General features: G+C 40.2%; 1 protein-coding gene across 1 annotated transcript in view; it reads right to left on the bottom strand.

Moving 5' to 3' along the window:
- The window catches only part of MYO1E (myosin IE), a 211836-nt gene that overhangs the window by 76151 nt on the left and 109276 nt on the right, over positions 1-26409 (bottom strand). The window contains 3 exon segments of the mRNA XM_065942033.1: positions 2431-2562; positions 6793-6882; positions 11124-11211. Of these exon segments, the coding sequence (XP_065798105.1) occupies positions 2431-2562; positions 6793-6882; positions 11124-11211 (310 nt within the window).

Raw genomic sequence — 26409 nt, 5'->3', positions numbered from 1 at the left:
AAATGTCCAACAACCCATTTTCTCTCTCTCTCTTTTTCTGGCTCTGCTGTGTGGGTTTCTCTAGCTGCAGCAAGTGCAGACCTACTACCTAGCTGTGGCCCCTGGGCTTCTCACTGTTGCAGAGCACGGGCTCAGAGTTTGTGGCACCACGGGCTTAGCTGCCCCACAGCATGGGGAACCCTCCTGGACCAGGGATCAAACCTGTGTTCCCCGTGTTGGCACATGCATTCTCTTCCACTGGACCACCAGGGAAGTCCTCAGCAATCCATTCTTGAGGTGGGGGTGGGGAATGAATTTGCAGCAGTTGCTAACTTTGGTGGTGCAAATATTCCTACCATGACTGATTTCACACTGAGGTGTCACTGAAGGAAGAAATGCACACTGCATGCAAGCCAGCGCCAGCCACCGCTGGCCCCCACCCCCATCCACACGTCTTCATCTTAGTTGAGTTCCTCATGGCATCCCAGCTTCACACCCCTAAAACAGGGAACCTCCTCTCCATTATGGAGAAGTCTCGGTCATCCTATTACATCAGGTTCCCTTGGTTTTTCCCCCATCTCCTTAAAATCTTTGTGCCACTCTCTTCCTTTTCCTCTTGGTTTGGTTTTGGTTTTGTCTAGGGAAGAACTTCTCCCATCTGTCTCAGTGTTCTCCCGCCCAGATCATGCACTCCCTTCACCTGAAAGTTCAAACATCCCTTTCTTTCTCTCCAATCTACAGGCACATGCTTCTTTGTCTTCTTCAGAAGCTTTTCCTTGACCCTGAAATCCTTCAAGATGCACAGTCTCCTTCCTCTCCTTCCTCATCTGGTTTCTTCCTCCTCCTCACCATTCTGCTGCTTTCCAGAGGCTGAAGCCACCAGTCCTTGCTGGGTCCCCAGGCCCTTGCCTCATCCTTCTCCCGCAAGCTCTGAATATGTGATCCTGCCCTGCACCCCGCAAGCTTCCCCTGGCTTCGGTGACACTGCAGGATCTCTGACTACTTTCCTGGCTCCTCAAAGCCTCCCTTATCCCACAGGTGGTCTCCAGGTCCCCAGGTCCTAAATGAGCATGATTTTTCTCTCCACATTCACTCGTACAGGAGTCTCACCTATTTCACAGCTTCTACTATCACTTTTATATCAGAATCTTAAACTCTGTCTTACCCTGAACTCATCACTTCCCCAGTTCCCAGGCTGGGGTTTTCCAACTTGTGGGCAGAGGATTCTGAAGGGAGGTTGGGCTGGCATTTATAGTACAGCGTCTGGGAAATAATGATGAACTTCTGTCCAGTGCTCAATAAATAATATAGTGTTTGTGATACATGAAATTACTTTTCAAAGACCTGTACATGGTGCTTTGATTAATACAATTAGAAGCATTACTGAATTGACAGAAGCTTTTGGTCATTTATGGATATTTTAAACCAATAGATTCTAACCAGAAGAATTGTTTGCCATCACCTAACATGTCTATGTAATTGAAAAGACTGAAATGGGAGCAATCAACATAGCTTAACTTCCTTCAAATTCAATAATCATCAAACTCTAACAAAAAATTAAAAACAAAAACAAAAAACAAAACAACACCTAACAGTTGCAGCTGATTCTTCAAAGAAAATATAATGTGGGTCCCCAGTATATGAAGCACTAATACAAAAATTTATACATTAAAAAAATTGTTTATGGTATCACTAAACTTTCAAATACTTAAAAACCATTCAAAGCAATTATGTTCCAATAAAAATCAATAATCATTAAAAAACATTTAAAAAAACAGTTGAAACAAATGATTGCTGAAGCCTGGAACATACTTTAAAAGCATCTGGCCGACTGCTCTAACCCCAAACTCTCCATGGCTTCTGAGAGTCTAAGCCAAAACTTTTTGACCTGGCAAGAAATACCTCAAGTCTTTTTCAAGTCTTTCTTCCCACAGTTCACCTTTTGGAGACCTCTGCCCTTGCAATCCGGCTGGAGCCTAGCTCATTCATTAGCTTACCCATCCCTTCCCCTCCACCTCTCCCATCTCCCCACCTCCGCATCCCTCCTTCTTGCTTTGTTCAGACCATCTGACTCAACCTGAGTCGACCTCTCCTCCACACCATCTTGTGCCCCCTTAACAGCTCTCCTTATTGTCCCAGTTACATCTCCCCTCGTGACCTCCTATTTAGCCAAGAATCAAACATCCCTACTTTTGTTCTGAAGTGTATCAACACTTTATTGATTGCTTTACTTTAGGGAAATTTTTGTCTTCTCACCCAGCTAGACCTTATCCTGCCTGCAGGGAAGGGCATCCTCACGTTCTTTGCACACTGACTTGCACATCCTGCGTTAGTAAAGACTCAAGCGTTGGCCAGCCTAGACTATCTCCCCCTGAGGATGTGAGGACCAAGAGAAGAACATTTTAAATGTGGAGAAGGAATAGAGAAGTAGGAAAGAAATAAAAGGAAAACCTGGTAAAATATGTGAAAACTCCTCTCGCCAGGGTTCCTCATCACCACCCTAGATTTTTCCAGAAGGAAGTTGGAGATCTTTCCACCATCTGGTTCCCCACCTGGGCTGAACTGGATTTCAAAGTATTTTCCCTGCAAGAAAATTAGGGACTTCCTTTAGTGGTCGATGAACAAAAACATGATGTTCCAAGCAGGCTTGGGACACAGCATATAATTCAAGGAAATTCATTAATGAAAGACATGTTCTGAATTATTCCCAGTTCTGGTCTAGACTTCCTCACTGTTTCCTATCAGACAATAACCTGTGCCTTTGTCCAATCATACAATTCTGTATTGAAAGAGAGAATTCTATCATCTAACCCGACTAAATATGGACACACTCACTATATTCCTTCCCCTTTTCCCTTAGTAGGTGCTTGTCTGCTAAACCAGAAGCTGTAAAGAATAAGACAAAAAAATCACATGGTCTTCTTGATCTAACAAGAGTGAACTCTGCCAGCCTCTTTCAAAGGAATCAAATTTTCCTTCTGAGAGACTTATTTTCATGGCTTTGAGCAAAAGCAATTTCTTTTTATCCCAGGAGCATCTAATATGCTAACATGAAATAAAAGTACTTTTATAAGTTCTTTCCAGTTAGCTGTGGGTGTGGGGATTTGTCACTGTTGTTCTTGTTAACATTTCCTTTTAAATGACTGCTAATAGGGAACAAAAGAGAATAAAACCCTGGACTGTAGCTGAAAAGGTGTTCAGATTTGTTAAGTAAATAATTTTTTTAAAACTACAATTTAGCGTCTCTTCAGTCCTCAGAAGGGTCCAGGAGTATAAATTTAAATGAAGAAAAAGATGAAAAAAAAAAAAAGATGAGAATGTGGGTTTTACGGAGTGGTGTGACCTAGGCATGCGTAGAGCATACCCAGCCTAACTGCATTAGCATTTAATATTTTTTAAATGTGTATGCTGATGAAGTCCATCATCTCAGGGATGAAGCCTGCCAAGCCACAAGTCTCTGACCAGAACCATTAACTCACTAAGGAGAAGAAATACACACTGCGTGCTTTTCCTCCTGTGGATACCACCTAGTACCTGCTATGTTCCTGCTAAGCTAATGTCGATTCTGGGTATCAAAAAGGCTACAAAAGAAAGCCACAGTCTAATTGTCTATTTGTCTTAATCTGCTGACTCTTGCCTCTCCCTCTCCCAAAAATAAACCCCAAGACAAACATCCCGAAGCAGCAGATATAGAGGAGGACCACAAACGACTGCTATCCCGAACCACAGTGGTTCATGACAAAGTCTGCTCAACATGATCCCTCATGCTTCCTTCCATGGCCATCCTTCTCCATCTTTCCCATTGGGCATGTTCTGCAGGGAATAATTCAGTGTCCATTTGTGTTTGACACCCCCCCCCCCCACCATTCCCTATCAATCTAGGGAGAGAAATTAAACAAAACAGGATGTCAAAGCCACGAAGGGCAGATTTGGTAAAGGGCAAGCTCTCAAGTCCTTCTGGAAATGGTTCACAACCTTGGCTGCCCACTAGAAAGATCCTGGGAGCCTTTAAGAAATGCTGCCTGATGCCATTCCAGACAAGTCAATCAGTTGCTAGGAAGTGGCACCCAGACATGAGTAGCTCTAAGAGGCCTGGCTGGTTTGTGGTTTTTGACTGCGCTGGATCGTCACAGGGCTACTCTCCTGTTGCGATGCAAGGGCTTCACATTGCAGTGACTTCTCTTGTTGGGTAGCACAGGCTCTCGAGTGTGTGGACTTCAGCAGTGCGGCTCCCGGGATCTAGAGCACAGGTTCAGTAGTTGTGGTACATGGGCTCAGTTGCTCCGCGGTATGTGAGATCTTCCCAGATCTAGGATCAAACCTGTATCCCCTGCACTGGTAGGTGGATCCTTAACCACTGGACCACCAGGGAAGTCCACCTGGGTGTTTTTTGTATGTGGCCAAGTTTGAGAATCACTGCTCTAACGTAACGGGAATGCTTATACACAACTCAAAATTGTAATTTAAAAGGCAAAAATCCCTAATGAGAGATCAAAAAGTTTGGTCTTTTTGTAAGCAGCCTGAGGGAAGGAGGAAACTATATAAAGAGAGGATAAGATATTTTAATTTGTAAATGAAAAGAAACCTCAGGTCTTGGTAATATTTTACTTCTTAAATTAGGTACTGGGTACCTCAATGTTCACTGTTTTATTTTAAAATAGTGTTTGAAATATTTCATAATACAGTTCTTGAAACTTGAAAAGATTTGTAAGTGGAAATAGATGAATTTTTATGACTCCCACTGCAAGTCCATTTGAAGTAAAATTACCCATAATCCCACCCTGAAGTGCTTCTACCTCCTCCTGCTAATTGCTATAATAGTACATTCAAATATCGATTTGCAGATACCTTAATTATGCTTTATATAAATGTGCATTTTAAAATAAAAATGGGGCCATATTATAGATATTGTCCTATAAACTTTTCAAAAAAAATTAAGAATATATTATGGATATCTTTTAAAATAAACTATTATTAATAGGGAACAAGGATATACCTTAAAAGTATTGTTGGGTCAAAGACAATGAGCATTTTAAACTTTGATAAGAACTGCCAAATTTCTCTCCTGGGAGAAGATGTCAGTCTTTAATTAACAGTGTCTTCCTCCTTAATGTGTCACCATCTGAGAGACTGAAAATGATATATGGTTTTAATTTACATTTCTTTCATTACTAATGAGCACATCTTTTGATGCCCCATCAGATTCTGCTGTGTGTATCTCTGTGTGTGTGTGTGTGTGTGTGTGTGTGTGTGTGTGTGTGTGTGTGTGTGTGTGTGTGTGTGTGTGTGTGTGTGTACTGTCTTTCTATACGTTTTTCCCACCATTCCATCAGGGTTGTATGAAATTCTGTTATCAGAAAAATAATAAATTCTGAGTATTTTTGCTTTTCTTTACAAAAACTGACTGCTATAGCCTCCTTGTCCAAAGACAAAAGAATAATTTACACTGGAAATATCAAGGGAGATATTGATTTGGTTACTCTTCTGCTCAGTAAGGAAGGCAAAAGAAGGAAGTTGGGTAGCTAGAGAGTTAAATTTGCTCAAATCCATTTTTATAAGGCAGATTGAGATTGACAATCAGGGAAGAAAGGATCCAGTGAAAAATTCATTCACATCTTTTTTATTTCATTACCTAGAAACTTCAAGATAACATAGCCCTGGCATTGAGCAGAAAAATTAAAGAACAAATGAGTAAATAGTTCGAATAGTATTAAACAGTGAGGAAAGTAAGGGCAATTCTGACAGATAAAACTCACCAGGGAGCTTAACAATTACTCCATGAAAACTTAGTAAGAAATCTCTTGGAAATAGAAGCTTCCTTCTAAAACAGAAGGATAAAAAAGAAATCTCTTTTCTCCAAAATTCTCACTTATTTATTTTAAAATGGAACAGAATCCACATCACAGATGGTATCCTAAGTGCTTTACTGCCAGACATAATCTATGGTTGAGATAAGGTACAAAATCTACATAAATCAAAGCTACTGAGCAAACATTCATTTCTCTGTAAACGTGGCTTTTTGTCAAAGGGAATATATTCATATTCATCCTTGCCAGCCTTCCAGTTCACCCCCTCGGGAGACACTCAGACAGAAAAACGCCTAACTAGGCATTCAAGGCATTCGGCTGATGTTTTCATTACTTTCGGTAAGCAGGCCAGTTAGGAGCAACATGTAGGCTAAGGTCAGTTACTCTGGCATGCCATTATGTTACAAGAACATGCCAAACATACACACAAAAAGCCAAGAGGGGTAGGGTAAGCAGTCAGCTCCCTCTGGCCAACAGACAGGAAGAAGTTTGTCTCCAAGGTGCCGGATCAAAGTGTCCACTCCAGGGTCCACAGATCTACAAAGCAAAACAAGGTGACAAGACCTGGGATCCAGTCTCCTGGGTTCTTCAGTTGGGAAAGATGGCCTTTTCTCCAGTGCCCAAAGCAAAGAAACTTCTCCAAGACCAAAGCTGACACTTGCACTTTCCTTAGGAAGGCAACTTGAGTTGAGAATTGGTTTCAAAAATGATCTTATTTATATCCCCAAGGCTCAAAAAGAACTTGAGTCAAAGGGTGAACTGAGTGAAGTAATTAGCCTCCAACTAATTAAAAAAAAAAAAATAATAATAATAATAAAAATTAAAAAAAAAAGGGTGAACTGAAGTCTGACAGTTCACCACTAGAGAAAAGTAAAAAACAAGCTCAAAAAGGCAGCCTTCTGATAATGTGTGAAAAACCCCTATTTCCTTGGGGACACAGAACTTAAATCAGGAATGTCAACAACATCAATCAGGTGGCACTCTCTATCACAGGAAAGAAACTCACAAATCGGCTGGAGTTGTTGTTCCGGACCGTCTTGGCATTCCCAAAGGCCTCCAGCAGCGGGTTGGACTGCAGGATGATGTCCTTGACGTGCTGTTACAGCAGAAAGACCAAAATTAGGAAGACGCGAACACCTACCCGGCAGTGAAAGACCAGACTTGCCTGAGGGCCTGGTTTCTGAATGCGGTGAGGGTGAGAGGACTCAAATCCAAGTGCCTGGGATTTCTGGAGGGTTTACTCTTTCCTCTCCCATAGACCTGGGCCTGTTGGTGTGGTCATGTCTTCCAGCTCCCCTGGCTTGATGCAGCATTCCCTGGAGCCAGGGTGCCACCAAATCAGGATCTATGAATGTTCCCAGACTGGGTTTCCAGGATGGATGGTGTAGCTTTATCCTGTGCTCCCTGGTATATCGGGGAACATAAGAAGAAGGGGTATCTTCTTGTCTTCTGACCAGATTCTTAATCATCACTACTCCTGTTCTACTCAACTTCTGTCCCCACCTATTGCATCCTCCTCTTCACTGCAAATGTGAGTTACCTTGAGGGAAATTAAATAGTTTCTCCTCCATTAACAACATTACAGACACACAGACTGTGCTTCCCAAATTTTCACGTGCTTGAATCACCTAGAAATCATGTTAAAATGCAAATACTGACTCAGTGGGTCAGAGGTGGGGCCCAAGAGTCCACGTTTCTAGCCCTGGTGTTCCTGGTTTTGTCTGTATACAGCCCCATTTGAGTAACAAGGATCAACATTGCATTGGGTGGAACAATTCCTGGCCTATTGGAGGGGAAGAATTTGGTTTTCATATACCCCAATTCAGTGTCAGACTGAAAAGTACAAAACACCCCATGGGCAAGACAGCTCAACAGATACGAGCTGATGTTGGAGAAGGTTTTGAACCAGTGAGTCATTCCTTGTACTTCTAATTATTCACATGCTATGGTTAAACATGTTCCAGAAATAACAAGTCTTTGGCTTGTGCTCTTTAGCTACTGACTAATTTCAAGCCAAGAGTTCTGTATCATTGTCCTCATAGGAAAACAGGAAGAGAAAAATCAACATTAAATGTCTGCAGTCGGGCCACTAGGTCGTCGTCCATAGCAAATCGGATGAGATGAAGGCACTGACCACTAATTGACTCTGCAACAGCCAAAGTGCTTCTCTGGCACCCCCTGAATATTCTGAAGAGAACGAGAACTGGAATTCCATCCACTGGGCACATGTCATTAACAATGGGCACAGAGAGCAAATTACGGGTGACTCCTCTATGGAATCCATTTCAGAGTTTGGAAAGATATTTCTAAGCAGCCTATTTTCCCTTAAAAACTCATGGATTTATATGAAATTTGCTTTTGTTTGTAATATAATTTTGACTTTGTGGGTCTTCGTAAATCTTTTGTATTTGTTGTTTGCTGGCCAAACATCCCTATACCACTTATCAACACTCCACTTCCTTGTAGGGACAGAAAAAAAAAGAAAAGCTCTTCTTTGTCTCTTTCCCTCTTAATTACTGACTTTTAAACTGAAAACCTTTTGCACGTATCCATCTATCTATTCATCCATGTATCCATCCATCCACTATCTAGATGGCCAACAGAATTTTGTGGCATGTGGTAAGCATACAGGGGGAAAAAAAGAAAGAGCAAATTAAAAGAGCAGCCCACACACAAAAGAATATCCTGGATTTCTGGCTCCATGTCCATATTCTAGAGACGGTATGGTCACACAAATGGAGAAAAGCATATGGACCACATCAGTTTAAGTCCTAGAGTTGCACTCGCTGTCCAGCACGGGAGCTGCTGAGCCCACGTAACATGGCCAATCTCAACTGGGATGTGCCGTAAGTGTAGAACACACACTGGAGTCCAAAGATGTAGGATGCAAAAGAATGTAGAGTATCTCACTAATTCATTAGTAATTATAGGCTGAAATAGTATTGGGGATATAGTGGGTTAACTGAAATATATTTTAAAAGTCAATTTCATATGCTTTTTACTTTTTTTATGTGAGTACTCAAAAATTTAAAATTATGCATGTGACACCCACCATCTTTCTACTGGATGGTGCTGCTCTGGATTTTCCTTTCATTCTATAAAGAAGGCCACTCTAAGACCTTTCTGCTCTAGGTAAGGAATACTGGCCCCTGCCTGAAGCATTCTGATCACCCAGGACAGAGTGGAACACTATTGATTAAGTGAACAAAGCCATAAGGAAGAGAATTTCAATGTGTCTTTTTAAAGTGTACAGCTGACTATGGCAATAACATCATATTAAATGGTTCCAACTGAAAAATTAATCTTTAGGGCGAAATCTACCTGGATCATGATTTCTAATTAAAAAAAAAAGTTCCCAGAGGTCTGTGCTAGTGATGAGCACTGCGAGTTTGGGCAGTTCCTGTTGACCTTAGCCTTCATCACCATCATCCGCTGCTCTCTGGGGGTAGGCTTCCCCAGTCCTGCTTATGCTGCTTTCACTACCACAATGAGTGAACTAAAGACCAATGAGGCTGCATCTACCCCTTTTTCATACTGTCCTCTTGAATCTGCCCCTTCTCTGCCATGCTATGTGTGTTAGTTGATCTGTCATGTCTGACTCTTTGCGACCCCATAGTCTGTCCATGGAATTCACTAGGCAAGAATACTGGAGTGGGTTGCCATTCCCTTCTCCAGGGGATCTTCCCGACCCAGGGATCAAATCCAGGTCTCCTGCATTGCAGGCAGATTCTTTGCCATCTGAGCTACAAGGGAAGCCCATCCTTTTCTTTATCCCTCTCCTGCATCCTCCTTCTTCTGGGTTTCCCCCCTTCTCCTAATGTTTTCTGTTAATACTCTAATTCTTCTTTCTTTCTTTCCTTTCTGTATTTTAAACTTTTTGCAAATTCTTAAAATTGGAGATGTATTCGCATGATTCAAAAATCAAAGGTTCACAGCCACTCTCACTTTCTGAGATAGCCAGCATGCTGCTTATGGAGTATATATTTTTCTAAATAAATCCACCTCTTATCTGTCAATAAAATAAAAGATAAAAGGTTCACAAGGGTCTACATGGAGAAATGCCTCTCCACTAGTCTCCCAGTTTCCTCCTGGAGAAATCACTGCTATCGATTTCATGTGTATCCCTCTGGAGCTATGTTATACATATCTAAACAAATGTTTTATAAATACATGCTCTTTTTTCTTCAAATGGTAGCACATTATATATACCATTCTGAGCTTTGTTTTTTGCAATTCATGATGTATCTTGGAGATCAATCCTTATCAGTATCCCTCTGGAGCTATGTTATACATATCTAAACAAATGTTTTATAAATACATGCTCTTTTTTCTTCAAATGGTAGCACATTATATATACCATTCTGAGCTTTGCTTTTTGCAATTCATGATGTATCTTGGAGATCAATCCTTATCAGTACATGAAGCTTCATTTTTATGGTTGCATAATATTCTAGTCTATCATGAACCACAAATTATTTCCCCAAACACCAAATGATGAACATTTGTTTCCAGTCTTCTCCATCATCAAAAAACGCCACATCAAAGAAATTTATACATGTATCATTTTGCATACATTTCAGGACACCTAAAGGATAAATTCTCCCAAGCAGAATTGATGAGTCAAGGGTGTTTGCTTATAGATTTGAAAAACTTTGCCGACATGTCCTCCACGGACGTGTACTAGCTCATGTTCCCATTAGTAATGTGTGAGAGGGCCAATGTCCCTATATTTTTAACAACAGAGTGTTTTAAACACTAGAAAAAATTTGTTATTCCGACAGTTAAGAAACAGTTTTTCAATGGAGTTTTAATTTGCATTTCTCTTACTATCATGGGGATGAGCATATTTTCATGTTCTGAGTGAATGAAAGTCGCTTAGCTGCGTCTGACTTTTTGCAACTCCATGGACTATACAGTCCGTGGAATTCTCCAGTCCAAAATACTGGAGTGGGTAGCCTTTCCCTTCTCCAGGGGATCTTTCTAACACAGGGATCGAATCCAGGTCTCCCGCATTGCAGGCGCATTCTTTACCAGGGGAGCCACAAGGGAAGCCACATGTTTTATGAGTCATTTATATTTCCTTTTCTATGAGATGGCTTTTATGCCCTGTGTTTATTTTCCTTTTGGATTTGTGACCTTCTCCTAGACTGTATACAATATTAATTATATATTAGGCATCTCCATCTCATAATATGCTGTTTCTCTGCAGATTTCAAGTTTCTTGGTTATAAAACTAGTGTCTTCTCTGTGGAAGAAAAACTCTTTTTCAAACAGCAAATGGAGCCTTGCCCTCTGGCCCAGCACCGAGTCTCAAAATGGGCCACAGCACCAACTCACCTGGACTTTGGGGCCTCCCCCAGACACCCTGGAGATGTAACTCATGATGTATTTGGCAGCCACTGTCTTTCCAGCACCACTTTCACCACTAAAGAAAGAAAGACAAAAAGACTCACCTATGACGTGGCTCATGCCCAGCTCCCTCTCCCCTGAAAAGACTCCCCACCCCCAAATAAAACTGAAGAAGAAAACCGGTAGAAAGGAACTCGGTTAAAAAATCACAGAACTGGTTGAGACTAAATCACAACCAGTGATTTAATCACAGTTAAGTCACACCAGGATCAGGTTACCCCTGTGACTTGTATGATCACCACTAACACGGTGTGTGGACTGGGGGCCTGATAGGCACCACTGTGATGGGAGAGACCATCCAGCATTCTAAATGCCCAATAACAGGAGGCATGATTAGGAAGACTACAGAACATGAGAAGGACAGACTAAACAGATTACAACTGACTGTAAACATGGGGGGAGGGGGGATGAAGCACACAAAGTAGTTATGTAAAGTCAATCAGATTCAAATTATATGTAAAAAACTGTAAAGAAAAAAAAATCACATTAAAAAAAGAAACAAAAAAAAAACTAGAACCACAAAAGATTAGCAGAGGTTTGGCAAAGGAAAAGATACCCTGGGAGACTTCTTTCAGTTCATTATTTTCTAAACTTTTAGTAATCATGTATTTTTTCTTAATTAAAAAAAAAAGTAGATATGCTCAGGTTTCAAACCATGCACCATGAACTGAGAACTGATGCAAGCAACTTTATTTTCAAGTTCTAAAATTAAATGATGAGGTAATATTAATCACATCCTGCATAACAAAGACTGCTTCCTCTTGGTGGCCTTACTGCATGGGGAAAGCCTTTTGTTAGCACCAGAGAGTCAGATCTTCAAAACCCTGTTTCTTCCTTCAAAATCCCCTTGAATTGATGACGACCTCAATTCAAAACAAGCTTAAGTCACTCAGATTTCTCATCTCTCTACAGGTGGCCTTTGTGTTACCATGATAGAATTAATTAGAGGAAAAACCCTGTATTGTGTAAAATAATGGTGAAATTCTGTATGAAAAATTGAGGGTGCTGTGAGTTCAAAAGACACTTTTTGTGTTTGAATTTCTTTGGACTAATCTATGTTTAATTAGAGAGATTATAGGAAAGAATGAGAGAACCGTCCTCTGTGAGGCTCTCTAAAGGTCTAACTCCATCAACAAACTCATTCAGCATCCTAATATTCAGTTCCTGACTTCCAGGTCACATGAATACGGAAACCAAACTGATATTTCATAAGATATGGCGGCAAGTAGAAAGCCAGCGAGCCTGGGATGATGTGTCACGCCGATTACAGAAGCCATGCTTACTCACAGGCACAAGTAGGTATAATAAATATTTCAGTGCCATGAGGAAGTTATCTGTTCAAATGTCCCATGTGATCAGAGGATTTATACCCTAGATCCAAGATCAAAACATGCATGCTCACTCATCTGAAGCATAGGTTTTATCAACAATGAAACTCCAATAAAAACAACAATTTTATAATGTTGTAAATAACATGAACATTTAAGAATACTGGAAAGTCCAAGAGTACAATGGTACAACCAGCCTACCCACATCTCTTATGTCTCCTGCATCAGCAGGTGGTTCTTTACCACCAGCGCCACCTGGGAAGCTCATATAATATTACACAGACATATAAAATAAATAGAAAACTATGTGGCAACACAAAGGCAATGCAGTTAATGTTAAGTGGCAACATAAGCAGAAGACACTGAACCTATGACAAGTTTACAACTATGGAAAAATAATGTATGGACAAGAACCACAATGGAACAAGGCAAAAAATAGTTCTGACTTGTTGGGCAGCTGGTATTTGGGTGACTCTTGTTTCTTTTGATGTGATTTAATGTTTAAAGTTTTGGAAGAGGCAATTAACCATATATTTCATATTTTTAAAAACAGCATTTCCAGAAAAAGTGAGATTACACATCACAATGATAATCAACAGGATTAATTTCTTTAGATTATTATTTTTTAGATTATTTTTATGTCACAAGTAAACAACTTTCATATTCAGAATTCCTTAGAGAAAGCTGTGTGTATGTGAAAGAGGAAAGAAAAAAAAATCCTATTAGAATCACTGTACACTCTCATATAGTGATGCTCCCACTCTTTCTCTGGCTAATGCTGTGATCAGACATAAAATATTAAGTGTCTTTTGTTGAAAGGGGAAAAAAAAGGAAGAATAATGAAAGTGACTCGTTTCATATATTAAAATAAGTAGGCCGAGTACAATAATAGAACATCTACATTCTCAGTAACTGTGATATTTTTCAGAAGATTTAAAATAATTAGTCTGGCTGAACACTGATCGGAATTTTCATTTCTTGGTTTCAATTTACAGACCCATAAAAAGAAGTTTTATTGATCAGAGGCCAGTACTTTGCTCAGAATATGGTATAAGAATGGAATGTTACATAATTACTTGAAGCTTACAATATATATATAATGGTAATTATGTTGTCCCTTTGAGAGAAAAACTTTCTTTCCCTGGACTAAAAACCCACATTAAAGGAATGTGAAGTTATCAGACAGATTATATGGCATACCTGAAATTATCTGCTTTGCATCTCACAGCAATGAGAGCAATTTGCTCTGCTTATGATTATAAGCAACCTTTCTTAATTGCCTTCACTGGACTTTCAAAGTGGACCAAAAAATACTCTAGACGTGAATGTGCCTTAAAATTAGAAAAATGCTCCAGTGGTTCCCTAAGTCCAGCAGCCTACCACAATCCTCAAAGTACTTAAAGAAGTGCTCATGTCTGGTCTGTCTTCAGACCTGCTGAATCCTAGTCTCCAAGGATAGGGCCTAGAAATAATTTCTAACAACCCCCCTAGTTCTTATATTGCTGGTTGGGAATCCGCTAAACAAATGTAAAACAAAGTCAAGACAGACTTCACAGGAAACATCAACTCAAAGAGGAAATAATGTAATGTTTCTGTGTGCATTCAATATACAAATGGAAACATTTGCTAAAGTATCAAAGAAATGGAAAGAATGTTCAGGGTGAGGGGGGACTATTTACAATGATAAACTAATAATTGGATTCAGAGACTATAACTGCTATTCTTATTCTGAAAGTTTTTCTTCGCTTAAAAATGAATGGTGTTTTCAATTCACTTCAACTGATTCTAGCAAATTTAAAAATATCTCAGCCTTATTTTGAGGGGAGACATCTCATAGAATAAGTAGTCACCCATTCCTTCTATCTCCCCCTTGCTGCTGCTGCTGCTAAGTCACGTCAGTCGTGTCTCTGCGACCCCATAGACACCAGCCCACCAAGGCTCCCGTCCCTGGGATTCCCCAGGCAAGAACACTGGAGTGGGTTGCCATTTCCTTCTCCAGTGCATGAAAGTGAAAAGTAAAAGTGAAGTCACTCAGTAGTGTCTGACTCTTAGTGACCCCAAGGACTGTAGCCCACCAGGTTCCTCGGTCCATGGGATTTCCCAGGCAAGAGTACTGGAGTGGGGTGCCATTGCCTTCTCTGATCTCCCCCTTGCTAGTCTCAAAAAATTTCTTCTGGTTCTTACCACACTAGCTTTTGCTTCCTTCTAACTGTTCAAGTTAATGTAACTGAAATGTTTCTCTGCAACTTCACATTTATTTGCACTTTATAAAGGATAAAAATTTAAAACAGAAATTGTATGTGCATTTGTTTACCCAACAAGCACTAAAAGCCTCCTCATGCTAAGGGCTGGTTGGGGCTGGAATGAGATGGGTCTCCTGGAATGAGAGGAGCCTACTGCACCAGGGGAGGTTAAATGCACTGATGCTATGGTAACACCATGGAGATATGGGTATAGTTTTAGGGATTTCTGAGTACGTATTAAGAAGATTCCTAAAGAAATTCATAAGCTAAGTCAAGTCACAGTACTTACATCTCAATGAGACAGGTTAAAGTTAGCCAGGTAGGGGAAGGAGCGAGGGAGGATGTGTGTGTGTGTAGGCAAGCATTAAAGGGTGACATTCCTGTCTAGAATGATTGATAAGATAATGAAGTTACAAAAATTCCCACTAGGTCCTACTTTCTTAGACCTGACTTTATACACACACACACACACACACACACACATATACATATTATTATTAAACTTGACTCCTATTTCAGAAGGTATAATCCAAGGGTAAAAAACAGCGATAGTCAAAAAAATTTTTCGTAATTCTAGAGTTATCAAGATAGACATATTAGTGACTAAAAGAATCCAGAAGATGAGAAAATAACACAAATTCCAAAGGAGATTAGAAAGCAAACTAAAATTTTGCAGTTTTAGTTTGCCTGTCTGAAGGTTTCCAGGGCTGGGGAGAAAGGGGTGATCTGTCAGAGCCTGTAGTGACACTGAAAAATATAAGCCTCAAGTACATGCAATGGCTAAATGCATAAAACACAAAATCAAACAGAAATGACTGAGCAAATGATAAAAATTCATTAACAAAATGAAGACAAATAAGACTGACTTCTTCCAAATCAATTAGTATTGTCAAGCAGACAAAATTATCACCAAGCGTCTGCCAAGAAAATGGCCCAGAGCAACGCTCATCTTGGCCCAGGCCCGATGCAATAGGAAAAACCCAGTGTTTAGTCTGAACATCAAGTTTGAGCCCCAGCTCAGCTACTTGTTAGCTCTACAATTCCTTTTACTGTCACTACAGTAAAAGGAATTATTTATTAAAACAGATATTTTAATACATCACTCCTTAACAATTAAAAAAATTTTTTTATGTGTATTTCTTATTCAGCAAGTTTCCCTGTATTCCTCAGTGGAGGACAGGGAAGGCTGGCATGCTACAGCCCACAGGACCATAAAGAGTCAGATACAACTTAGCAACTGAACAACATTAATCCCATTTTGCAGATGAAGTGACTGAGGCTTGCAGAAGTCACACGCTTTCTACAGAACAGAATAACGAGTTTGCCCTGTGACTCAACACCAGAGATCTTTTCACTGCACCACATTACCATGGGTGGTAACAGATGACTAACCAGACAACCTGACACCTTCTGGCTCAAAGCAGCAAAGTGGACAGAGTGTAACAGTGATGCCAGGCAGCCCTGTTACATGGTACATGTACCATGGTACATGGCTTTGTCACATTTCAAATTTGAGATGCTTAACATGTTTCGTTACCTCGCTGAGGCTCAATTACCTGATCTGCAATGAAGGGGGTAATAATACCTAGTTTGTTGTTTAGTCGCTCAGTTGTGTCCGACTCTTTGCAATCCCATGGACTGTAGCCCACCAGACTCCTCTGTCCATGGGATTTCTCATGCAAGAACACTGGAGTGGGTTGCCATTTCCTTCTACAGGGGATCTTCCCAACCCAGGGATCAAACCCATGTTTCCTGCATTGGCAGGGGGATTCTTTACCGCTGAACTACCAGGGAAGCCCAAATATCTAGTCTCCTAGGTTGTAAATGGTACAAGTAAAGGATGTTGAGATACAAAGAAAGTACTTGAAAGGGGGTTACTATTATGATTATAGATAATATATAAATTAGCTAATCAGTTGGGCTTCCTGAATAACACTCTTCAATTCACAGTGGTAGGTAAGATTTTCAGGGAATCTGGGATAGAAGGGTAAACTTGAGACACAGTTCTTCAAGACTGCAGACAGAGGGCAGTCCTCACACAGATCCCATAGTCAGGGTGTGAGATGACTGGGCGTCCCAAAGCTAGGCCAGAGGGACAGGGAGTTTCTAAGGATGCTGGTGCTGGGATAAACAAGAAATTGGAAAGAGTTCCAATGCTAATAATAAAAGGCTCCTGAAATACATCAAAGACAGGAAGACAGCTTGAGAATCCATGAGACATTTGACAGTGCTGAGGCAGATAGCAGAGATAAGACATAAGTCAAATATTAGAAGTGATCTAATTTTTTAAATTGTTTAAGTCTTTAATCTTTACTCCTGCAAATCTTAGGAATTCCAAACTCAAAATGTTTCTTGAAGCAGACATTGTCACTAATTGAATCTAAGATTTCTGAACTGTCTCTTTTTCCTCTCTGAAAATTCCCAAATTCAGCCACTAAATCTTATGGATGTACCTTCAAAACATCTCTCATGTCTTTATTTGTTCTTTAAAAAATATTTCTTTGTCACATGTTCAGGATACAATCTAACAAGATTTTGCAAACTGGTATTGGATACGTTAAGGACAGAATAAAAACAGCTCCTTAAGAGTATCTCAAGCAAAAATATTAGAAACCGAGGAATTTCCTGGTGATCCAGTGGCTAGGGTGCTTTCATTGACACAGGCCTGGGTTTGAACCCCAGTCACGGAAGTAAGATCCTGCAAGCCTCGCCATGTGGCAAAAAAAAAAAAAAAAAAAAAAAGAAACTGCACCAAATGTGATGCTCTCAGATCAACATCATATATATTTTTAATGCACTAGGATAGCTGATGCAGTCCAAAAGTGAAAGGAATTCAGTTTTGATGGCACCAATAAAGCTGCCACATAAATGTTCTCCAAGATCCTGTAAGTCTTTACAGAAGTCAGCTGGCAAAGGCTGCAGAAATGCCTCTGGCTACAGTGCCAAGGTCTAGTCTGATGATACAAAGATAGTAGAGAATAAGAGAAAAACTTGCCACTTTCCCTTCTCTCCCTGTATTATTTTATAAAATATATTTGCATAGATATCTTCAATAGGTCCAAAGCTACCACAGGCGTGACTCTAAAACACAAATCCAAATTCTGGGTTCCAGGGCACAGAAGACTACTGGGCTAAGCAGATTTGGGTTGTTCATCTACTGGGTTCACAGGTGTCTGCCTCTTTTAAGATGCTCATCCAAAAAAAAAAAAAAAAAAGATGCTCATCACTGACAAGGGATGATACTAAGGGAGCTATTTGTAGCTTTCTGTTGGCACTGCCTGGGGTCCACATTCACTTTCTACTCCTTTATTCCTTCACAGGGTTATGGACGGTCACATATCAGTTTCCTCTTTGCCTTTTCAACTCAGGTCAGGTCCTCATCCTCTTACTAGACCTTCATATTTGCTCAAGAGTCCATCTCTTTTCTACCCATAGACTCATCTGTGTGAACCAGCCTCCTGTGGTAGCATGTCTCTGCTCAGAGGCTTGCAAGACATCACTGAGGCTCGAAAGCTTGTCTGTAGATTACCCAGCCATTCAAGGATGTACATGTCACCCAGTCAACCATATTTCCCCAAATCAACCATTCTTGCATTACTGCACAAATGCCATATGGCTGTCATACAGAATCAGAAGGGAGAGACCCAGTTCTGGCCCTCAAGTAATTTATAAGGACCATTTGTCAATGGAGATCTTCTTTAACCGCCACATTGATGTCCTCCCCACTATATGGTTTGGGTTTCAGAATTCGTCAAGCCACCAATGTTTTCTTCATTCCACCCATCCTATATGGAAGACTCAACCCAAGTCCCAACACCTTGGTGACACTTATGCTATTTATTTCAGTCCAAATTAATCTCTTCCTTTTCAAAGCAAACAGCACTTAGAGCTTATTTCAAGCTTCAAAATGATAAACATGTATTATGTGCAAAGAGAAACATAAATTTCTAGTCAGCAAGGATTGAAAAACTACTGAAAATGAGTGCATGCAAATTTTAAAAAGTGATAACAATATTAACTAGGTGGTATAAAACTCCCAGTAGAGAACATAGGCAAAACATTCTCTGACATAATTATACCAATGTTTTCTTAGGTCAGTCTCTCAAGGCAATAGAAATAAAAGCAAAACTAAACAAATGTGACCTAATCAAACTTACAAGCTTTTGCACAGCAAAGGAAACCATAAATAAAACAAAAAGACTGGGAAAAAATATTTGCAAACGGTGTGATCAACAAGGCATTAATCTTTAAAATATACAAACAGCTCATGCAGCTCAATGTTAAAAAAAACCAAACAACCCAATTGAAAAATGGGCAGAAGACCTAAACAAACATGTCTCCAAAGAAGACGTACAGATGGTCAACAGACATGTGAAAAGATGCTCATCGTTGCTAATTATTAGAGAAATCCAAGTCAAAACTACAATGAGGTTCCCCCTCACACTGATCAGAATGGCCATCATTTAAAAAGTCTACAAATAACAAATGTTGGAGAGGGTGTGCAGAAAAAGGAATCTTCCTATGCTGGTGGTGGGAATATAAATTGGTGTAGCAACTACAGAGACGAGTATGGAGGTTCCCCAAAAAATTAAAAATAGAGTTGCCATATGATCCAACCCTACTCCTGGATAGATATCCAGAGAAAACCATAATTCTAAAAGAAATGTGAACCCCTATGTTCATAGCACCACTGTGGAAACAAGTATTCATCAACAGAATTGAAGAAGAAGATATGGCAAGTATGTATGTGTACACACACACACACACACACACACACACACACACACACATATAGGGGCATATTACTCAGCCATAAAAAAGGATGAAATAATGTCATTTGAAGCAACATGGATGGACCTAGAAATGATCATACTAAGTGAAGTCAGAAAGAGAATACTATATATCGCTTTTATGTGGAATCTGAAATATGACACAAATGAACATATCTATGAAACAGAAACAGACTCACAGATGCAGAGAACGGACTTGTGGCTGCCAAGGGGGAGAGGAGGTGGGGGAGGGAAAGATTGGAGACTGAGGGTTAACAGATGCAAACCAGTATAAATCAGATGGATAAACAATAAGGTCCTACTGTATAGCACAGGGAACTATATTCAATATTCTGTGATAAACCATAATGGAAAATAATACTTTTTAAAAGGATATATTTTTTAATATCACTTTGCTGTATAGTAGAAATTAACACATTTAAACCAACTATACTTCAATAAAATTTAAAAATATATATTAAATAGGTGGCAAAAATTAGGGGTATATGAAGTACTACTGAAATTCAAAGGATGAAGAATCACTGGGTTGAAGTAGATGAGAACAGCCTTGGGTGGGAAAATAACTTGAGACAGGGAGAGCAATCTGGGCAAGAGACAGAAACAGCTCATAGAACTCAATATCAGACAACCTGATTTAAAAAAATGGGAAGAAGAACTGAATAGATGCTTTTCCAAACAGGAAATGCAGATGGCCAACAGGAACATGAAAAGATGCTACACATCACTAATCATCAGGGAAATGCAAACCAAAAACACAATGAGATTTCACCTCACACCTGTCAGAATGGCTATCATCAAAAAGAACACAAATAACAAGTGTTGGCAAGGATGTGGAAAAAAGGGAACCCTTGTACACTGCTGCTGGAAATGTAGGTTGGTGCAACCACTGTGGAAAACAGTATGGAGATTTTTCAAAAAGCTAAAAATAGAACAACTCTAATAGAATGACCCAGCAATTCCATAATTCCATTCCTGCTTGTGTATGTATATGTATGTATGTACATATGTGTGTGTGTATATGTGTGTGAGGGTATACATATATATATATATATATGAAGTGAAGTGAAATGAAAGTCACTCAGTCATGTCTGACTCTTTGAGACCTCATGGACTATACAGTTCATGGAATTCTCCAGGCCACAATACTGGAGTGGGTAGCCGTTTCCTTCTTCAGGGTATCTTCCTAACCCAGGGATCAAACCCAGGTCTCCCGCATTGCAGGTGGATTCTTTACCAGCTGAGCCACGAGGGAAGCCCAAGAATACTAGAGTGGGTAGCCTATCCCTTCTCCAGCAGATCTTCCCAACCCAGGAATCGAACCGGGGTCTCCTGCATTGCAGGCAGATTCTATACCATCTGAGCAACCAGGGAAGACATATATATATATATATATATGTGTATATATATATATATATATATATATATATATATATATATATATACACATACACACACATGGAGGAGGGCATGGCAACCCACTCCAGTACTCTTGCCTGGAGAATCCCATGGATGGAGATGCCTGGTGGGCCACAGTCCATAGGGTCACAAATAGTGGGATACAACTGAGCAACTAACACACACATATATATAGTGTCAATTAGAAAAATAAAAAAATACACATGTATTCCAATGTTTAATGCAGCATTACTTAAAATTGCCAAGACACGGAAACAATCTAAGTGTCTGTCAACAGATGAAAGGATAAAGAAGATGTGGTATACATACACAATGCAATACTACTCGGCGACACAAAAAGAATGAAATTTTGTCTCTGCAGCAACATGGATAGACTTGGAGAGCATCATGCTAAGTGAAATAAGTCACATAGAGAAAGACAAATACGGTACGATCTCACTTACATGTGGAATCTAATAAATAAAAAAAACTAGTAAATATAACAAAAAAGAAACAGACTCACAAAGAGAACAAACTAGTGGATCGATGGGAAGTGGGGAGGCGAAAGATGGGGTAGGAGAATTGAGGGGTACAAACTGGTATGTATAAAGTAATACATTACAGGGATATATTGTACAATACAGGAATATAGCCAATATTTTATAGTAACTGCATAACTTTTAAATACTGTAAATCACTATATAATATGCCTATATGTATATATATATTACTGTACATCAACTATACTTCACCTTAAAAACACAAACTCAAAGCCAAGGCTTGGATGGAGGTCTCTACTTGACAAAACAGCCTGTCTTCTTTCCTGATTTCTTTCTCTTAAAATTCAATTTGCTGGGACTTTTCTGGTGGTTCAGGGGTTAAGAATTCCATTGCTAATTAATGCAGGGGACATGGGTTCTATCCATGGACTGGGAAGGTTCTACATGTCTTGGAGCAACTAAGCCTGTGCACCATAACTACTGAGTCTGTGCTCTAGAGCCTGCAAGCTGCAACTACCGAGTCCATGTGCCGTAACTACTGAAGCCCACGTGCCTAGAGTGAGCTCAAGAGAAGGCACCACAACGAGAAGCCCGTGCACGGCAACCAGAGAGTGACCGCCACAAGAGAAAAGCCCAAGCACAGCAACGAAGACCCAGTGCAGCCAACAATTTTTTTTCATGAATAAAAATAAAATTCAATCTGTTATACTGATTTCTATCCAGAAATAGTCATCTGCCAGTCCATCCTATCACTGCATCCACCTCTTTAGAAAACATAAGATTGGGAGGAACTGATAATATTGGTTCTACATGCAGCATTGTCCCATCTGAGAGTATGCATTTCATGGTTATCACTTTGTAATGTACAGAAATACTGAATCACTATGCTGTGCATCTGGATCTGGCATAGTGCTGTGGGTCAATCACACTTCAACTTAAAAAAATCGTAGGGGAGGGAGGTGGGAGGGGGGTTCAGGATGAGGAACCCATGTACACCCATGGCTGATTAATGTCAATGTATGGCAAAAACCACTACAATATTGTAAAGTAATTAGCCTCCAATTAAAATAAAGTAATTAAAAAAAACATAAAAATTTTTCTTGTCACTTGAATATAATTTTCTTTTAAAATACTTCTTTACTATAAATGTATCTGATCTTCACTTCATTTTCTTCTATAGCAAGATTTAAAAATGCATAAAATATGTATTGTCATGGAAATCCCAAATATCTCTCTCTAAAGTGAAATGCATTAAACAAAAACTATTTATATACATACATTATCTAATAAAATGCTTAATAAATCAGATTTTAAAATAAATGAATAATTTATTTTAAAATTAAAAATAGATAAGTAAAAAATAAAGCGTATTCATTTCATCATGTGGATAAGGTCATAAAGCAGGGAAATCGGAAGGTCAAAGTCTAAAAGGAACACCAGAGAGAATGGATCATCATTAATTTTTAATTTTCTAATTAAATGATACTAAAAATTCCTAGTCTCTCCAGTTATGGCAGAAGGCCTTTGCACAATGAGCAGACTTCTTTTCCAGCCTCTAGGAAGGCTGGTTTTACTTTCTGTTCACAAAGGCATTCGGGTAGGCAGCACTGAACTCAGCCCTAGCTGAACCCACACCCAGCTCTGCCATGTCATGGCTGCAAACTTGGGCTTCTCTACCCAGACAGCATTCCCCTGCTTTCCAGTTCCCTGGGCATTATTTGAAGAAAGAGTCCCAAAACCCCCAAACCTCAGAGACCTCAGAAGTCAATCAGTTCACTCATAAATGAAAGAAGAGAGGCCCAGACAACTGTTGAATTTGCTGCCCAGTATCACAGAGTGGGTGAGAGTGAACCACGGCATGCCAGAGATAGCGAAGCTACTTCCTCACAGCAGACAAAGCACAGCTCTTGGGTACTACAGAATTAACACAGAGAGAGGTCAGGCTTTGGGGAGGTAATACTAGGAGGTAAATCTCTAGGGCCCTGGAAGCATTACTACAAACAAACCTCATGGAGGTGATGGAATTCCAGTTGAGCTATTTCAAATCCTGAAAGATGACGCTGTGACAATGCTGCATTCAATATGCCAGCAAATATGGAAAACTCAGCATTGGGACAGGACTGCAAAAGGTCAGTTTTCATTCCAATCCCAAAGAAAGGCAATGCCAAAGAATGCTCAAACTATCACACAATTGCACTCATCTCACACGCTAGCAAAGGAATGCTTAAAATTCTCCAAGTCGGGCTTCAGGAATACGTGAACCGTGAAATTCCAGATATTCAAGCTTGTTTTAGAAAAGGCAGAGAAACTACAGATCAAGTTGCCAAAATCCACTGGATGATCGAAAAAGCAAGAGAGTTCCAGAAAAACATCTATTTCTGCCTTACTGACTATGCCAAAGCCTTTGACTGTGTGGATCACAATAAACTGTGGAAAATTCTACAATAAACTGTGGAAAATTCTGAAAGAGATGGGAATACCAGACCACCTGACCTGCCTCTTGAGAAATTTGTACACATGTCAGGAAGCAAAAGTTAGAAGTGGACATGGAAAAACAGACTGGTTCCAAATAGGAAAAGGAGTACGTCAAGGTTGTATATTGTCACCCTGCTGATTTAACTGATATGCAGAGTACATCATGAGAAATGCTGGGCTGGATGAAGCACAAGCTGGAATTGAGATTGCTGGGAGAAATATCAATAACCTCAGATATGCAGATGACACCACCCTTATGGCAAAGAGCAAAGAAGAACTAAAGAGCCTCTTGATGAAAGTGAAAGAGGAGAGTGAAAAGTTGGCTTAAAGCTCAACATTCAGAAAACTAAGATCATGGCATCCGGTCCCATCACTTCATGGCAAATAGATGGAGAAACAGTGGCTGACTTTATTATGGGGGGCTCCAAAATCACTGCAGACGGTGATTGCAGCCATGAAATTAAAAGACACTCCTTGGAAGAAAAGTTATGACCAACCTAGATAGCATATTAAAAAGTAGAGACATTACTTTGGCAACAAAGGTCCACCTAGTCAAGGCTATGGTTTTTCCAGTGGTCGTGTATGGATGTGAGAGTTGGAGTATGAAGAAAGCTGAGCACCGAAAAATTGATGCTTTTGAACTGTGCTGTTGGAGAAGACTCTGAGAGTCCCTTGGACTGCAAGGAGATCCAACCAGTCCATCCTGAAGGAGATCAGTCCTGGGTGCTCATTGGAAGGACTGATGTTGAAGCTGAAACTCCAATCCTTTGGCCACCTGATGCGAAGAGCTGACTCATTGAAAAAGACCCTGATGCTGGGAAAGATTGAGGGCAAGAGGAGAAGGGGACGACAGAGGATGAGATGTTTGGATGGCATCACCAACTCGATGGACATGGGTTTGGGTGGACTCCGGGAGTTGGTGATGGACGGGGAGGCCTGGCGTGCTGCGGTTCATGGGATCGCAAAGGGCCGGACACGACTGAGCGACTGAACTGAGCTGAACTGGAACATCCGTCCTGACAGGAGAGTCCCTATTTGCCTGGGATATTTGGGAACTGGACAAAGTTTTATGAAAAGAGCTTTGGAAAGGTGCATCTAAGTTCTGACTCCTGGAGGACATGGAGACTACACATATTAGCCCAAATCTTCAGGAGGGGTGGAGGCTACAGGTCAGTCATGCAGGCAGTATATGACTGAGCCCAAATAAAACCTCTGAACACCAAAGGCTCAGGTGAACTTTCTAGTTGGCAATAGTATTGTCAGTTCCCACACCATAACTGGAAGGACATAACACTGTCGATGGCTCCATGGGGGGAAGAGGCCTGGAAGCCGCACATCTGGGCCCCTCCTAGACCTTGCTCTTGTGTCTCTACTTTTTCCTGGTTCTGCTTTGTATCTTTCTGCTCTAATAAAACTGTAAGCATAAGTTCAGGGCTCTCATGACTTTTGTGAGTTGTTGCAGTAATGAAACCGAGGTGGTGGCGGGAACCTTCCAACTTGCAGCTGGTGTCTCATGGAGAATTGTGCCTTTCTCATGTGAAGTCTGGCCTGACTTGGGTGGTTAATGTCAGAGGTCAAAGCAGCTCCCTGTCCTACCATCTCCTGTATCTCCACCAGCAAAGAGACTGCAGTAGAATTCCCTGGAGCAGGGCCTTCAAGTCTTTGCCACCTGAACACTGAAAAGAAGACGCCTAGAAGTGGGCACATGTCCTGTCTCAGAGCAAGTGTCTCTTGTAGGACCTACTAAGGAGATCCGAGAGAGGGAGAAAGGTGGACTAGGAAAAATGGAAGACGCTCCAAACTGATGAAACCCATGCAACAAGACCATTCCCTTTCTTCTCATCTTACTAGGGGCCCAGAAGAAAGGAGAAAGGGCAAGGGAATATGTTAGAAAAGTCATCCTATCCTCTCTCATTTAATATGAGTCACGAAAACATGTCCCACCTCTCTACTGGCCAGTGACTTCCACTTGGGAACAAACAGAAGCATTTCCAATTCAGCAACCAAACTCATCAACACACAAGTGTTCCTTCCAAAAGGCTTAACCTGAAGCTAATGAAGAATTTAGATCTAACTTTCAATTTACAGAAAATTGAAGGAATCAGAGAAATGAGACCATGAGGAAGCAACTGGACCAATCTGAAAGGTATCTATAGGAAAACTGGGTTTTCTTCTCTTGACCAAGTCAATGGGAAAAAAACAAAAAAATGGGAGAAAGGAACTCTGGTAAGATTAAAAAAGTGACTCATTACCAAATGCAGCCAGTGTTCCTTGATTTACATAAACTGGCAAGAAAGGACTTGTTTGCAACAATTAGAGAAATTTAAATGTGGATTACTTATTTATTATTTAGTTGTGATAATGGTATTGGGACTAAGAAAATATTTTGAGATGTATATGGAAATATTTGGAGATAAAATATCATGAAGTCTATATCTTAAAATGTCTCAGTGTTCATGTTTTATAATTTTGACTTTGGAGCC

This window comes from Muntiacus reevesi, chromosome 7 (assembly GCF_963930625.1).
Source record: "Muntiacus reevesi chromosome 7, mMunRee1.1, whole genome shotgun sequence".
NCBI classification, from domain to species: domain Eukaryota; kingdom Metazoa; phylum Chordata; class Mammalia; order Artiodactyla; family Cervidae; genus Muntiacus; species Muntiacus reevesi.
This window is presented reverse-complemented; position numbering and strand designations above follow the sequence as displayed.